The sequence below is a fragment of the Oncorhynchus mykiss genome, chromosome 24 (genome assembly GCF_057628025.1).
Source record: "Oncorhynchus mykiss isolate SJ-2025 chromosome 24, ASM5762802v1, whole genome shotgun sequence".
NCBI lineage: Eukaryota > Metazoa > Chordata > Actinopteri > Salmoniformes > Salmonidae > Oncorhynchus > Oncorhynchus mykiss.
The window spans coordinates 14,389,631-14,404,712 of NC_143045.1; the positions used below are offsets into that span (position 1 = coordinate 14,389,631).

At 45.4% G+C, this 15,082-nt stretch overlaps 2 protein-coding genes across 4 annotated transcripts; one reads left to right on the plus strand and one right to left on the minus strand.

The window, feature by feature from the left end:
- The first annotated feature begins 7,255 nt into the window (after window positions 1–7,255).
- On the plus strand, window positions 7,256–9,938 carry otol1b (otolin 1b). The gene is made up of 4 exons (XM_021582335.3): window positions 7,256–8,000; window positions 8,103–8,192; window positions 8,308–8,379; window positions 8,567–9,938. Exons 1-4 carry the CDS (start codon window positions 7,601–7,603, stop codon window positions 9,460–9,462), a joined length of 1,458 nt encoding a protein of 485 aa, XP_021438010.3. The 5' UTR covers window positions 7,256–7,600; the 3' UTR covers window positions 9,463–9,938.
- Window positions 9,788–14,595, minus strand: LOC110503800 (high affinity immunoglobulin gamma Fc receptor I). 3 transcript variants are annotated; one of them, XM_021582337.3, is made up of 7 exons: window positions 14,452–14,595; window positions 14,271–14,306; window positions 12,831–13,121; window positions 11,606–11,872; window positions 11,143–11,418; window positions 10,609–10,738; window positions 9,788–10,258 (listed from the first exon to the last, which is right to left on the minus strand). In XM_021582337.3, exons 1-7 carry the CDS (start codon window positions 14,474–14,476, stop codon window positions 10,156–10,158), a joined length of 1,128 nt encoding a protein of 375 aa, XP_021438012.3. In that variant the 5' UTR covers window positions 14,477–14,595; the 3' UTR covers window positions 9,788–10,155. The 3 variants fall into 3 exon arrangements, with proteins under 3 accessions (XP_021438012.3, XP_036817086.2, XP_021438013.3); XM_036961191.2 differs by having other exon boundaries at window positions 10,581–10,738; XM_021582338.3 differs by lacking the exon at window positions 10,609–10,738.
- Between the last annotated feature and the right edge of the window lie 487 nt (window positions 14,596–15,082).

Here is a 15,082-nt window from a genome sequence, read left to right on the forward strand (position 1 = left end):
TCAAAAGTAAATGGAATTGACCAGGAATGTTCTCTTGATAAGTGCATGAATTTAATCTGTTTCCTGTCAAAATGTAACAAGTACTTTCGGGTATCAGGGAAAATGCATGGAGTAAAAAGTAAATTGTTTTCTTTAGGAATGTAGTGAAGTAAAAGTTGGCAATAATATAAATTAGTAAAGTACAGATAAAAAATACTTTAAAATACTACTTAAGTACTTTACACCACTGCCGATAGTCACCCAGAAGCGTAGGCTAGGAAGTTAATTTCAGTACAAAGTGCAGTATGTAGCCAGCGGTGATTTTTTTAAAATATATATTTTTTACCCCTTTTTCTCCCCAATTTCATGGTATCTAATTGGTAGTTACAATCTTGTCTCATCGCTGCAACTCCCGTACGGAGTTAGGAGAGGCGAAGTTCGAGAGCCGTGCGTCCTCAGAAATGCAGCCCAACCAAGCCGCACTGCCTCTTGACGCAATGCCTTGACGCAATGCCCGCTTAACCCAGAAACCAGCCACACCTGGTGACCGTGTCAGTGTGCATGTGCCCGGCCCGCCACAGGAGTCGCTATAGTGCAATGGGACAAGAACATCCCTGCCGGCCAAAACCTCTCCTAACCCGGATGACGCTGGGCCAATTGTGCGCCGCCCCATGGGTCTCCCGTTCATGGCCGGTTGCGACAGAGCCTGGACTCGAACCAGGATCTCTAGTGGCACAGGGTTTGAAGGCCACTGCGCCACTCGGGAGGCCCCTAGCCTATAGCTTTACATGACGACAGCACACACAGATCAGGCAAATGAGGCTGCATTAGAGTAGTTTAGTCAAGCAAGTACAAGATAGTGATGAGGTGGACATGTCACCACTTATATGTTTATTCATGTGGAAAGATGGTTAGGGTTAAAACTGCCTACCCAGTTCCACTTCTTGTCTTTCTGTCATGCACCATCACATAATGAGATTGTACTCTACCTATAGATAAAAGACAGCAGATAAATCAATATGAATCATGGTGTTTCACACTGCAGACCTATCTATGTTATGATGAGATAACATACAGGAGTAGCTCAGGACAGACACGCTTTGGGTCCTGTTGTTCCAAGTTGTGTACTTCAGTGACTTATTTGATCAAACAACACTGTCACCTAGTGGCTATGTAGTGGGAACAGGGTGTTAATGTCAGCGAGAGAGGGGGAGGGATAGAGAAGGAGCAGATTGAACACAGAGGAGCCCAAGGGACAGGTCAGGTCAGGTTTGTAGGTCAGGGTTACCATTAAGTGTGTGGCTTGACATCACTGTGTTCCACTACAGATGATGGTAGAACAGATCGCTCAACCATAAGCAATGCCCCCCCCCCTTGTCAATCTGTTCTCATAGACATACTGCTAATGTGACATATACAAGCATCATTTGACCATCAGTGCTGTTTAGAAAAATCTCTGTCACTCTCTCTTTCCCACTTTTTTCAGCCCTCCTCTCGTCTGCTCCATTTCTTGTTCTCTCCTCTTCTCCATCAACAGTGAATACTGACCGCCAGACTGTCCGGACACAAGACCAACACCTGACGCTGGTGAACGTGCATTTTTACCGTCCTTTTGTAGATATTGAGGCAAATCTGACTATAACCTAATTTTTAGCAAATAGTTAAAACATGCTTGTAAGTAAGTATCTCTATGTCAAAGTGGAATAGGACTACATTTATTTTTAGGTGAACTAGACCTTTATACTAAACATTTGCCTGTTTATCATCAAAATAAATCTAACTTAAAAAAAAAAAAAAAAATTGTAAGTAATGGACATTTGATAAGTTGTAGAATGTTTGCCTGAATGAACTATTCTGTAGGCTATGTGCTTTGCCTTGAATCCCGACCCTAGGTTTTTTAAAACTTCTGTAAAATATGAAGTTTTGGCATATTCTCTGGAAAATGTGTGTGGCTATTCTTTATTAGTAAGATGTGGGCCTAAAAGCAATGGATAGAACACCAAACCCTGTGTGTTGGAGAGAGAGCGTGAAAGTGAGGTTGTTTTTAAAAGCTTTTCTTATAGTTCATTGAGGACTTAAAGCCTGTCCTTTCTCCACGGGGTCATAGAGAAGTCCATTAGGAGTTCTACACCTGATCACAGTCTGTGCTAGTCTACCTTTACCGTGGGACGGGGTCGGAGCTGGGGCTATGGGACAGGTGGAGAACGGAGGTGGGGGGAAACAAGTGGGTGTTACCAGAGCACCTTCACCTTGTTCCACCTGTCCCCCCCTCCCCCCATCTCCCTTTACTCACCTGACCATGACCCCCCCCCCTCTCTCCCCTGTAACCCACCCCCGGACCCTGTTTCCCCCCACTAACCCCACCCCCTGTAGCCCTGGGCTCCTTGCTCCCCACCCTCCATCTCTCAGCCCCCACAACCCCCTACTCAGGGATCACTCTCCTGGGGTCTCTCTCCACACAGACACCCCTCTGTGTCTCTGGGGAGTCCACCTGGGTCTCTGATACCCTTGCAATGCTTCAGCTTCCATCTCACAAGACAATTAGGCTCTGTGCTTGAGTGAAAAAAAGCAAATACTTTTTTACGCTGGCTTCTTCAGTAACGCTCAATGGCAAACCAACAACCAAGATCTCATAAGAAAATAGGGTGTACCTGTTCTAGATTGGTATTTCCATTTCAGTATTGAACAACTCTAGAAAAGTGTGAAAGATAATATGAAGGTATTGCTGGGTCTCACTACATAAGAGGCGTATCATTTCTTTGCCAAGACTTCAAGTGCAAAAGTCATTAGTTGCTAATTCCAAGGTCTCTAGATTTCACTTGATAAGGCAGGCTGGGCTGCAAAACAAGAAGCTGTCTATGGCCAGGTTAGTGTACGAGGGGATAATCTGAGAGGGAAATGATCTGGTGTTTTGGTAGTGGCAATTTCGTTCTCTGAATCAGAAACTAATGCTGACATTTTGATCATAGTTTACTTCAATTGTCATCCTTCTCACTAGGGCTGAAAGGAGATGTTCACCCAGGAGGCAAACAACTGTCATCCTTCTCACTAGGGCTTAAAGGAAATGTTCACCTGTGAGGCAAACAACTGTCATCCTTCTCACTAGGGCTGAAAGGAGATGTTCATCCAGGAGGCAAACAACTGTCATCCTTCTCACTAGGGCTGAAAGGAGATGTTCATCCAGGAGGCAAACAACTGTCATCCTTCTCACTAGGGCTTAAAGGAAATGTTCACCCAGGAGGCAAATGACTGTCATCCTTCTCACTAAGGCTAAAAGGAAATGTTCACCCAGGAGGCAAACAACTGTCATCCTTCTCACTAGGGCTTAAAGGAAATGTTCACCCAGGAGGTAAATAACTGTCATCCTTCTCACTAGGGCTAAAAGGAAATGTTCACCCAGGAGGCAAACAACTGTCATCCTTCTCACTAAGGCTAAAAGGAAATGTTCACCCAGGAGGTAAACAACTGTCATCCTTCTCACTAGGGCTAAAAGGAAATGTTCACCCAGGAGGCAAACAACTGTCTGGTCTTTCACACACGCAAACACACTCACACATCTTCCCACCTGCACTCCTACATCCTCTATACTGACACTTGGAGATCTTCTTTCCATTTAGAGTCTTAGTTCATGTAAAGTATCCATGCAAGTCATCCTGCCTCTGTCCCTGCTCCACTGCTGCTGCTTAACTCTTGGCTGTATATGTTTTTTTCCATGGTGCTGTACTGTGGGAGCGCCTGGGGTCACGGGCAGTGCCAGTGTTAAGTGAGTGGGCAGGTGAGCGGCGCTTGGCTCCCTGTGGCGGGGCCAGTAAACTGACCGGTTCTGTTGTGTGGACTGAATAGAGGAGTGAGACTGAGGGGTGGAACCTCAACGGGCCATCTCAGGGACAGACCACAGCAAAGGGAGAGAGAGACAGAGGGAGAGCAGGGGGCGGGAGAGGGCTAATAAGAGAATGCAAGAAGGAGAAAGATGGAGAAAGAAAGAATAAGAAACAGGTGAAAATTGTATATATGCAAATGTATGTCTTTGTGGGAGGTCAAAGCACAGTCTTATATACTCAATAACTTGAACATGTAAGTACACACAAAGTTCTTTCTCACTACACCTGGAATCAACCCCCCTCTCTCGATTCCTCTCCCTCCACCTCATCTCCCCTCTCTATTTCCCTCTTTCATTTCCCCTCTTCCTGCAAATGTTTTTGGCTGGTCATAGATCCCTCAGGTGGAGGTCTTTAACTACTGAACCATGACCTCTGGTGGTAGTAGTTTCATTTGTATCAGCCATAAGCTGTCTTGTTACCCCTGTGAGATTGAGTTTCATATCATTTATGGAAAGGAGGACCATTCTTCTAACAAGAGAAGTGTGAAATTGAACCCTAACCCATATCCTGAGGAGATGTAAACCTTTTCTCTTACTATACCATAATGTATGTACATGGTCTTTGGCAATTATACCGTGTCTTTCCATGGCTGTGTGGATAGTTGGTCCCACTGACTGTGCAGTGTGGCTGTGTGTTCACCTGTAGAGAGGGTTAGAGAGATAAGCAGTTTGACGACAGCTCAGGTTTAGTAACTGTTGAGTGAGACAGTGAGATTATCAGTGCTCTTTAGACTAAATCTTTTCTTGGACAATCACCAAGTAGATAGTAATGATACAGATCCTTGTCCTGCGGTAGATATAGAGAGAGGATTTGGGCTCAGTAGGCGGGTGAGTGGGGCACCTGTAGCTAATGATTTACAACTGTAATCACTATCACGTCTATACTCCTTTCCACATGCTCACAAGGACTTGACCAATATGGCCAGGAGAAATGTACCTTCTTGTATTGTGCTGCATTCCCTCCACCTGTAGTAAGACTGACGTGTATGAACCCCACTATGGGGCCACTGGAAACCTCCCAGCTTGGCTTTTGTCTCCCAGTAAGAGTGGGGCAGCAGGGTGGCTGCTGGAGGAATTTCTCTTATATCAGGTGACCCGTCGCCCCTCTCCCCTCGCCCGGCCCACACCGGGGTAGTGCTTCTCACAGGCACTGTATCCAGTGTCACAAAAGCACATTTTACACAACGGGTACAGAGAGTGGGCCACGGTGCGGTGCAGTGGTTCTGCTTGGTCCAGCTCCAGGCTCAGCTAGATTAGCATGTCGTTGGGTTTCAAACCTCCCCCTGGGCTCACAGCTCTACTCCTCATTGGTGGGGATGTCCATCATCAAAGCCTTAAAGAGATATCAAGAGTTCCAGTGTTGCTGCTGCTGCAGTCTCCATGGTACTGTTAGACAGGGGATCAATGATTAGACGGGCCCGTCATAATTAGGTAAGTGTCCATTTGGATTTATTGCTTTATACTGAGCTCTGTTCCATAAGCGGTTTCTGTTTTTGTTTGACAAACCATTGGGAGGTGATAGGTTGAGTGCCTGTAAGTTCTCAATCAACATCTTTGTGATGAAGGTATGTCTGGCTGTGACTGTGACAGTGGCATGAAAAAGTAGGTGAACCCTTCGGGATTTACCTGGATTTCTGCATAAATTGGTCATCAGATTTGATCTGATCCTCATCTAATTCACAACAATAGACAAACATAGTGTGCTTAAACTAATAACACACAATTATTGTATTTTTTATTGTTTATATTGAATACATACTTTTCCCAACCGACACTGTGAATGTTTAAATTATGTGAACCCCTAGGCTAATGACATCTCCTAAAGCTAATTGGAGTCAGGAGTCAGCTAACCTGGAGTCCAACCAATGAGACGAGATTGGAGATGTTTTTTTTAGAGCTGCCTTGCCCTATAAAAAACACAAGAAGAATTGTCTGATGTGAACCATGCCTCAAACAAAAAAAAAGATCTCAGAAGACCTAAGATTAAGAATTGTTGACTTGCATAAAGCTGGAAAGGGTTACAAAAGTATCTCTAAAAGCCTTGATGTTCATTAGTCCACGGTAAGACAATTTGCCTATAAATGGAGAAAGTTCAGCACTGTTGCTACTCTCCCTACAAGTGGCCGTCCTGCAAAGATGACTGCAAGAGCACAGCGCAGAATGCTCAATGAGGTTAAGAAGAGTCAGCTAAAGACTTACAGAAATCTCTGTAACATACTAACATCTCTGTTGACGAGTCTACGATACGTAAAACACTAAAAAATAATGGTGTATATGGGAGGACAGCACGGAAGAAGCCACTGCTGTCCAAAGAAAACATTGCTGCACGTCTGAAGTTTGCAAAAGTGCACCTGGATGTCCCACAGCGCTTCTGGCTAAATGTTCTGTGGACAGATTAAACTAAAGTTGAGTTGTTTGGAAGGAACACACAACATTATCTGTGGAGAGAAAAGGCACACCAACATCAAAACCTCATCCCAACTGTAAAGTATAGTGGAAGGAGCGTCATGGCTTGGGGCTGCTTTACTGCCTCAGGGCCTGGACAGCTTGCTATCATAGACTTGGGAATTCATTTTTCTGTCGACCAAGACATTTTTCAGGAGAATGTTAGGCTATCTGTCCGCCAATTGAAGCTCAACAGAAGTTGGGTGACACAACAGGACAACCCAAAACACAGAAGTAAATCAAGAGAATGGCTTCAACAGAAAAAAATATGCCTTCTGGAGTGGCCCAGTCCTGACCTCAACCCGATGTGAGATGCTGTGACATGACCTCAAGAGAGCGCTTCACACCAGACTTCCAAAGAATATTGCTGAACTGAAACAGTTTTGTAAAGATGAATGGTCCAAAATGTCTCCTGACCGTTGTGCAGGTCTGATCCGCAACAACAGAAAAAGTTTGGTTGAGGTTATGGTGCCGAAGGAGGGTCAACCAGTTATTAAATCCAAGGGTTCACATACTTTCCCCACCCTGCACTGTGAATGTTTACACAGTGTGTTCAATAAAGACATGAAAACATATTGTTTGTGTTATTAGTTTAAGCAGACTGTTTGTCTATTTTTGTGACCTAGATGAAGATCAGATACATTTTATGACCAATTTATGCAGAAATCCAGGTATTTCCAAACAGTTCACATACCTTCTTCTTGCCACTGTAAAGCAGAACAGTCTGCAACAGAGATGGATGGAAAAGAGAGCAAAAAAGAAAGGGGCCAAACTTAATTTATCTGAAGAGTTGATAAGATGTTTTATAGATGTTTTTTTTGGAGGATTGTTGTTGTTCGGTCTCAAATGTTCCACTGCCCTGAGTTGAAATAACGTTACTTTTGAGCTACTGTAAATATTAACGTGGGATGTACACCTCATATAATCCGTTTTGAAATATTGTTTTTACAGGTCAGAACAGGTGAGCATCTCATGAAAAAGGCTTTAGTTGAGTAATCTGCTACTGAGATCCTCACTAAAGTCATTGGAGCAAAGTTTCTCCTCAATCCTAGTCTCGATTGTAATTTCCCCAAATGCAGAGCAGTGTAGCGATTTAGGAAGAACAACCACAGCTGGGTTTGAACCAAAAACCATGCAGTGGCAGGGTAAACTCAGTATATCCTGTGCCATAAAGCTCCAGACCTCTTGGCAGAGGCTGTAGTAAGTAGTATTTTTACATACAGTGACGCTACATCAGTGTAGAAGAAGTGACAATTTCTCAATTTCTCCCTTGTTAGATCCTTCTTTAACATCAGGATGCTCCCCTATCACTCGGCACTCTTGGCAGTGCTGTCACTCACAGTGACCAGCGTATCGACGAAGACCACTCAGCGGCCAAAGTACCAATACACCAAGAAGCCTATGCCTTACCGCGATCAGCCCCAGATTACCATGCAGCCCCTAACCCCCATCCTCCCTAAGACACTGAAATCAGTGGAGAAATCAGATCCCATGGACCCCTACCCTCTGGCTACCACAGAGACCACAACCTACCCCAGCGATGCCTACCAGGATTACTATACTGAAACCACAGGGCCCCCTGGTGTTGGGCATGATAATTACACCATGGATTATAACGAGTGCTACTTTAATTTTTGTGAGTGCTGTCCACCAGAGAGGGGCCCTCGAGGGCCAAAAGGGGACAGAGGACTACCAGGTATTGAAATCACCATGACAACATAGGGACATTTCACAATACCAGTGTGCTGTAGTGGTGATCCATGGATTTTGATGTCTTGATGAAACAATTTTCTCACAGGTTCACCTGGAGAAGAGGGGGAGCGAGGACCCAGAGGCTTTTCTGGACTGGCTGGTTCAAATGGAACTATGGGGCCAAAAGGAGACAGAGGTGAACACAACACAAGTTTTTAAAATTAGAAATATGTACACTTTACTGGCCGTGTGAGCAAACAGTAGATTTATTGATTATTCAAAGTTGTTTGTTTTCTATCTCCCTTTTCCAGGAGTTAAAGGTGACCTAGGATACCGTGGAATGGCAGGAACTCCAGGTAACCCAGGGAAACCAGGAGAGAGAGGTAACAAGCCATTCCTTTTAACACATGTGATCGGTACAACATAGAACATCATGAAACAAGGCTACCTGTAACTGTTCAAGCCTCCATATACTGATTATTAAATCAACATAGAATCAATTCATGTCTTCCTCATAGATTCTGTCTGGGCCTAGATGCTGAAATGGTCCACTTACACTGTGCTCTGCAGGTGGATTTGGCTTCAAAGGTGAAAAAGGTGACAGCGGGCCCCCTGGTGTCAAAGGTAACCAGGGGGAGAAGGGTGAAAGCCAAAATGGGACTAAGGGTGAGAGAGGGGAACCTGGAATGGAAGGCCCAACAGGACCCCCAGGGCTGGCTGGAGTGCAAGACCAGAAGGGGGACAAGGGGGACAAAGGAGAGTGTGGGACATTTGGAGAGAGAGGACTGAAGGGCGATAGAGGGGACCCTGGGCCTCCAGGTATTCAGGGACAGGTGGGTCTTCCTGGGGTGGATGGCATGCAGGGCTCCCCTGGTGTGGCGGGCGACCAGGGGGATCTAGGACCCCCAGGGGCTCAAGGTGAGCCAGGGGTGCGAGGGCTGCCTGGACCCCAGGGAGGGAGGGGGATGTTTGGGCCAAAGGGTGACAGAGGCCCCCCTGGGATGAGAGGGGACAGGGGCCCTCGGGGGATCAGAGGGGCGAAGGGTAACGGGGTGATTCAGAAACGCTCAGCTTTCAGTGTGGGCCTCTCTCCCAGCAAGTCCTTCCCTCCATCGGGCTTTCCCGTCCGCTTCGACAAGGTCTTCTATAATGGAGAGAACCACTACAACTCCTCCTCCAACAGCTTCACCTGTGCCCACGGGGGGGTCTACGTGTTCTCCTACCACATAACCGTGCGGAACAAGCCCCTGCGTGCCGCCCTGGTAGTCAATGGGGTGAGGAAGGTGCGGACGCGGGACTCTCTCTATGGCCAGGACATCGACCAAGCGTCCAGCCTGGTGCTGTTGCAGCTGGCGGTGGGGGACCAGGTATGGCTGGAGACACTGAGGGACTGGAACGGTGTCTATGCCAGTAGTGAGGACGACAGCACGTTCTCTGGCTTTCTGCTCTATGCTGACAAGCCCTGACAAACGATCTGATATCTAATACAATCTACACTGTAACTCTACTGTACCTCCACAGTACCTAAACAATCTCTACTGGCAGTCCTCCATACCACCCATACAGTACCCCACAGACCAGCCCATCTGTACTCCTGCTCTACACAGACAAGTTATGACAATGGAGCCCACTATACCACCACAGTACCAGGGACTGTAAAACACCTCTATATGAGGCGGCAGCACTCACCCCATCTCTCTTCATACTCCCTGTATAGGCTCATCAACATATAGGCATCTTTACAAGACTGTCAATCTGGTAGAATGAAAAATAATGCAAGTAAGACTGATAGCACTGGAATAGTTAATGTTTATTACTCGAGTAATACTAATCACACAATGTTTCCCAGGTTAGGTTAAGGAATCAGTACATCGTATCGCTGTATTAGGAGCTTTTTGAAAATGAGCTTTTGTACACTTTTGAAATAAAATCAATATGTAAATGTTTGACTTTGACTGAAATTATTTGCATTGAACTTATAATCGACAGTTCAAATACAATTAATTGTTTCATTCACAACCTAAAAGACAAATAACATATTAATTAACAATTCTTAAGGAATTTAGAAGTCCTTCCACACCACTGTTCCATCATCTGAACCAACACCAGGGGCCAGTGTGTTTGGAGAATCACCGGATACATCGGGGAAGGTAAGGGGCTCAGAAGGCTGGATAGAGGTGGTGGTCTGGGGAGGTCCTTTCATAGGATCTGGATGAGATGGAGCTCTGGGTTGGAGTGAGACAGCTGGTCCCTGATGTATCCCTGTTAACACAGAGTCAGCATCAGGGGTGTCAGTTGGGTATGTCAGAGTATGGCACATAACATTTATACATAGACCCCCACCCCTTGTCTTACCAGATGCCGCTGTTCTATCCTGCTGAAAAAGCTTAAAACCCGCCAGCTGTGTGTTATTCATGTCGTCATTCAGCCACGACTCGGTGAAACATAAGATATTACAGCTTTTAATGCTCCGTTGGAAGGATATACGTGATCGTAATTAGTCTATTTTATTTTAGATTGATTGTACGTTGGCTAATAGGATCGATGGTAATGGTAGATTACTCTCTCGGCAACAGATCCTTACAAGGCACCCGGACCTTCGTCCTCGATACCTCCGTCTCTTTCTCCTGCGAATGACGGGCATGAGGTCCTTGTCAGGCGCATGAAGTAAAACCTTCCTGTCTGACTCGTTGTAGAAAAAGTGTTCCTCCAGTACGGGATGAGTAATCGCTGTCCTGATATCTAGAAGATAATTTCGGTCATAAGACACGGTGGCAGAAACATTGTACAAAATAAGTTACAAATAACGCATAAAAAACATACACAATAGCATAATCGTAGAATGGCAGCCATCTCCTTTGGCGTCATACCCTAGCTCAAGACCAAAAATGTTAAACTAGGCTACAAAAAATTGAATAAAATCATTCCAAACCCAATTAAAATGCAACAGCTGTTTAGCGTGTTGGTTGGCTGGCTGGCTTCAGGACCATGAGGAACGTTGCTCAGAGAGAAGCTGTCCCCCCCCCTCCCTGCCATACCCTAAGTTTAGCTGAACTAACACCACTGGTCAGCATTATGAATCCTCCTAAAGAGAGACTGCATCACTACAATTTTTTTCTGGTTTCTCGTGTGTTCTGAGTGTTCACCTGTCACTCGCCCATAAGGTACGGGCTCGCTGAGCCTCTTCAGCCCCAGAGTAGGAATGCTGGCTTTGCACCAGTACCGGCCTGAGTCCCTCAGTACTGTGACTCTGTCCTGGGAAGAGGCAAGCCCCAGACTCAGCCCGTCCTGGTAGAAGTAGTAGTGGATGTGTGAAACGGGCTCACGGGCGTTCAGTTGAACATGACATACCAGGAGCATATGGTCTTTATGGATCAGAGGGTCATTGGGCACAATCTCCAACATGGGTTCTGTCAGAACCTCTACAGGGGAGAATACAGAGCATTAATACTGAAAAGTATTTCTCACATACCTACTGCTATTCAATTACCATTAAATATGATATGATAGTGATGAAAATGGAATGATGAGGGCAAATCTAATTTGAAATCTGATTCCTCATCCTACACAAACTCAAAATGACAAACCACACCTGGCTATCAACCTCACCTATGATGGACACCGAAGCAGCCACTGAGATCACAGAGTTGGTTTGCCTCAGTCCATCCCAGGATGCTCTGCACCAATAGGATCCGTGGTGTTGCAGGGTAAGGTTAGTGACACACAGCTCTGGTCCAGACTGTCTCTGAAGCTCCACCCCGTCCTTGTAGAGTATGACCTCAGTCAGTCTAGGGTTGCCACGGACACGACACATCAGGGTCATTGTCTCTCCAACCAGCATGGGCAGGGGCGGGGCCTGCAAGATGGCCCACCCACCTGGGCAAAGAGTAGTAAGTCATTTTAATTAACGGGATGGTGTAGTCCCTGTCTGGCCTGTTGACAAGTACCCTCTATGGTCTGGTGTGCTACAGGTATAACTTAGTCTGTTTCTGCTTCTTTTGCTATTGTCACACATGTTTGGTGTGACAACAAGAAAGGAGTCGTCTAATACAGACTGCTAACAGAAGGTCAACCAAACTACACTGAACAAAAATATAAACGCAACATATAAAGCGTTGGTCCCATGTTTCACGAGCTTAAATAAAACATTCCAGAAATGTTCCATATGCACAAAAAGCTTATTTATATCAAATGTTGTGCATTTCTCCTTTGACAATCCATCCACCTGACAGGTGTGGCATATCAAGAAGCTGATTAAACAGCATAATCACTACACATGTGCACCTTGTGCTGGGGACCAGAAAAGGCCAACCTAAAATGTGCAGTTTTGACATGCTGCCTGCAGGAATGTCCACCAGAGCTGTTGCCAGAGAATTGAATGTTTTAGAGAATTTGGCAGTATGTCCAACAGGCCTTACAACCGCAGACCACATGTGACCTCGCCAACCCAGGACCTCCACATCTGTTTTCCTCACCTGTGGGATCGTCTGAGACCAGCCAACCAGACAGATGATGAAACTGAGGAGTATTTCTGTCTGTAATAAAGACCTTTTGTGTGGAAAAACTCATTCTGATTGTCTGGGCCTGTGCCTGGCTCCCCACTGGGTGGGCCTGGCTCTCAAGTGGGTGGGCCTATGCCCTCCCAGGCCCACCCATCGCTGCGCCCCCTTTCAGTTGTGTGAAATCCATAGACTAGGGCCTAATGAATTTATTTAAATGTACTGATTTTCTTATATGTAACTCAGTAAAAAATTTGAAATTGTTGCATGTTGCATTTATATTTTTGTTCAATATAGATGTCATCACGGCTCAATATTCATATGGGTTCTCTTACCGTCCACCTCTATTTCTATAGGCAGGCTGTGGAGGGTGTGTTGTGTGCTTATCCATGTGGTTCTCAGGCCCTGGCAGTAATACTTCCCACTCTGCTGTGGCCTGGCCTTCCATAGGACAAAGTACTCAGACTCCTGGAGCTGCTCTCCCCCCCTGAACCACTGGTACCTCCACTCGGCCGACACTTTCCCAGGAACACTGCACTTCAGACGTACTCTCTCCCCTGAGAAGATCCGGGGTCCCCCATTAACTAGCTCAGCCACGGCTGTCAGCGGAGCCCTCATGGGGAGAACTTGAAGAAATGTTGACAGGTAAGTCTTTCTGACATTTTGAGTAGATTACTATGGCTGCGTTTACACAGGCAGCCCAAGTCTGAAATTTCTTTCCACTAATTGGTCTTTCATTTCTCCCCAATTTCGTGGTGTCCAATTTTTTTAGTAGCTACTATCTTGTCTCATCGCTACAACTCCTGTAACAGCGCGCATCCAACCCGAAAGCCAGCCGCACCAATGTGTCGGAGGAAACACCGTGCACCTGGCAACCTTGGTTAAGGCCCGCCACAGGAGTCGCTGGTGCGCGGTGAGACAAGGACATCCCTACCGGCCAAACCCTCCCTAACCCGGACGACGCTAGGCCAATTGTGCGTCGCCCCACGGACCTCCCGGTCGCGGCCGGTTACGACAGAGCCTGGGTGCGAACCCAGAGTCTCTGATGGTACTACTGCGCCACCCGGGAGGCCCCCCTCGAATTTGTCTTTTGACCAATCACATAAGATCTTTTCACATCAGATATTTTTCAAAGCTGATCCGATTGCTCAAAAGACCAATTAGTGAAAAGAAATATCAGAATTGGGCTGCCTGTGTAAACGCAGCCTACTAGAGAGACTTAAGCATAATTTCTGAGCATAAATGGTAACTTAAGTCTTATTTACATGGTCATCTAACATTACAAAAGACAGCTAATGTTCAGTAGTGTATAACTATTACGTAACTCAAATCATGAAAATAGACAATTTACATGTATTTTTATTTAACCTTTATTTAATTAGGCTAGTCAATTAATAACAAATCCTTATTTACAATGACGGCCTACCCCAGCCAAACCAATTGTGTGCCGCCTTATGGGACTCCCAATCACGGCCGGATGCGATACAGCCTGGAATCAAACTAGGGTCTGTAGTGATGCCTCTAGCACTGAGATGCAGTGCCTTAGACCGCTGCGCCACTCGGGAAATACATACTGTATTTCATATGTTGCCATTATACAAGACAAAACTGGTTTGAAGAGAAGGATTTGAATCTCAGAGGCTGCGTTTACACAGGCAGCCCAATTCGGGTCCTTTGCCACTATTTAGTATTTTTCACCAATCAGATCAGATCTTTTGCCAATACTTGGTCAAAAAGTGTAAATGTAGCCAGAGAGTAGTGTACTTAACACATACCTTGTGGTACAGCCCATGTAGGTAGTGTCGAAACAACTGAAAAAAAATAAATAACCATTAATCATTAAAATAACCAAAAATAAATCCAGTGATCATTCTGTCAATCAATCAATGATCAATGATCATCTATACACATAAATAATTGTCTGTAATCTCTTAAAGTAGACTGAAAGGAACTCACCAAGGAGGCTCAGTAACAGCTTCATGTTGAATGTTATGCTTGTGCTTCTGATGGGGATGATTTCACTACAATCTCTATATATTGTCAGGGGAAATGAGACTAGTTTTCAGTTTCGATCGCAAACAATACCATCTCATTTTTTATGAAATAATTGCATAATGCTCTTCCTGACATCACAAATAACTTTGGGGAAGTTCCTTTTTAGGAAGGAGGGAATTACGAAAGCCCGGGGATGCAACCTCATGTGTGATGTAAAAAAAAACAGCAAAAAGTTTGCCAGTCCAGCAAGTATATCATTTTGAAGCTGTGTCACAGTACTCAAATCAATATAGCCTGTGTACAAAACATTAGGAACAGTTTCCTAATATTGTGTTGCACCTCCTTCTGCCCTCAAAATAGACAATTCATCAGGGCACAGACTCTACAATGTGTTGAAAGCGTTCCACAGGGATTCTGGCCGGTGTTGACTCCAATGCTTCCCACAGTTGTCAAGTTGGCTGGATGTCCTTTGAGTGGTGGACCATTGATACACATGGGAAACTGCTGAGCATGAAAAACCCAGTTCAAAGGCACTTAAATCTTTTGTTTTGCCCATTCACCCTCTGACACACACACACACACACACACAATC

Coding starts and splice junctions, on each gene's coding strand:
- otol1b (XM_021582335.3), top strand. CDS start 7,601: ATGCTCCCCTATCACTCGGCACTCTTGGCAGTGCTGTCACTCACAGTG. Junction 8,001..8,102: donor AGGGGACAGAGGACTACCAG/GTATTGAAATCA, acceptor ATTTTCTCACAG/GTTCACCTGGAGAAGAGGGG. Junction 8,380..8,566: donor AGGGAAACCAGGAGAGAGAG/GTAACAAGCCAT, acceptor TGTGCTCTGCAG/GTGGATTTGGCTTCAAAGGT.
- LOC110503800 (XM_021582337.3), bottom strand. CDS start 14,476: ATGAAGCTGTTACTGAGCCTCCTTG. Junction 14,307..14,451: donor GCTGTTACTGAGCCTCCTTG/GTGAGTTCCTTT, acceptor ATTTTTTTTCAG/TTGTTTCGACACTACCTACA. Junction 10,739..11,142: donor ACCTTATGGGCGAGTGACAG/GTGAACACTCAG, acceptor ATTATCTTCTAG/ATATCAGGACAGCGATTACT.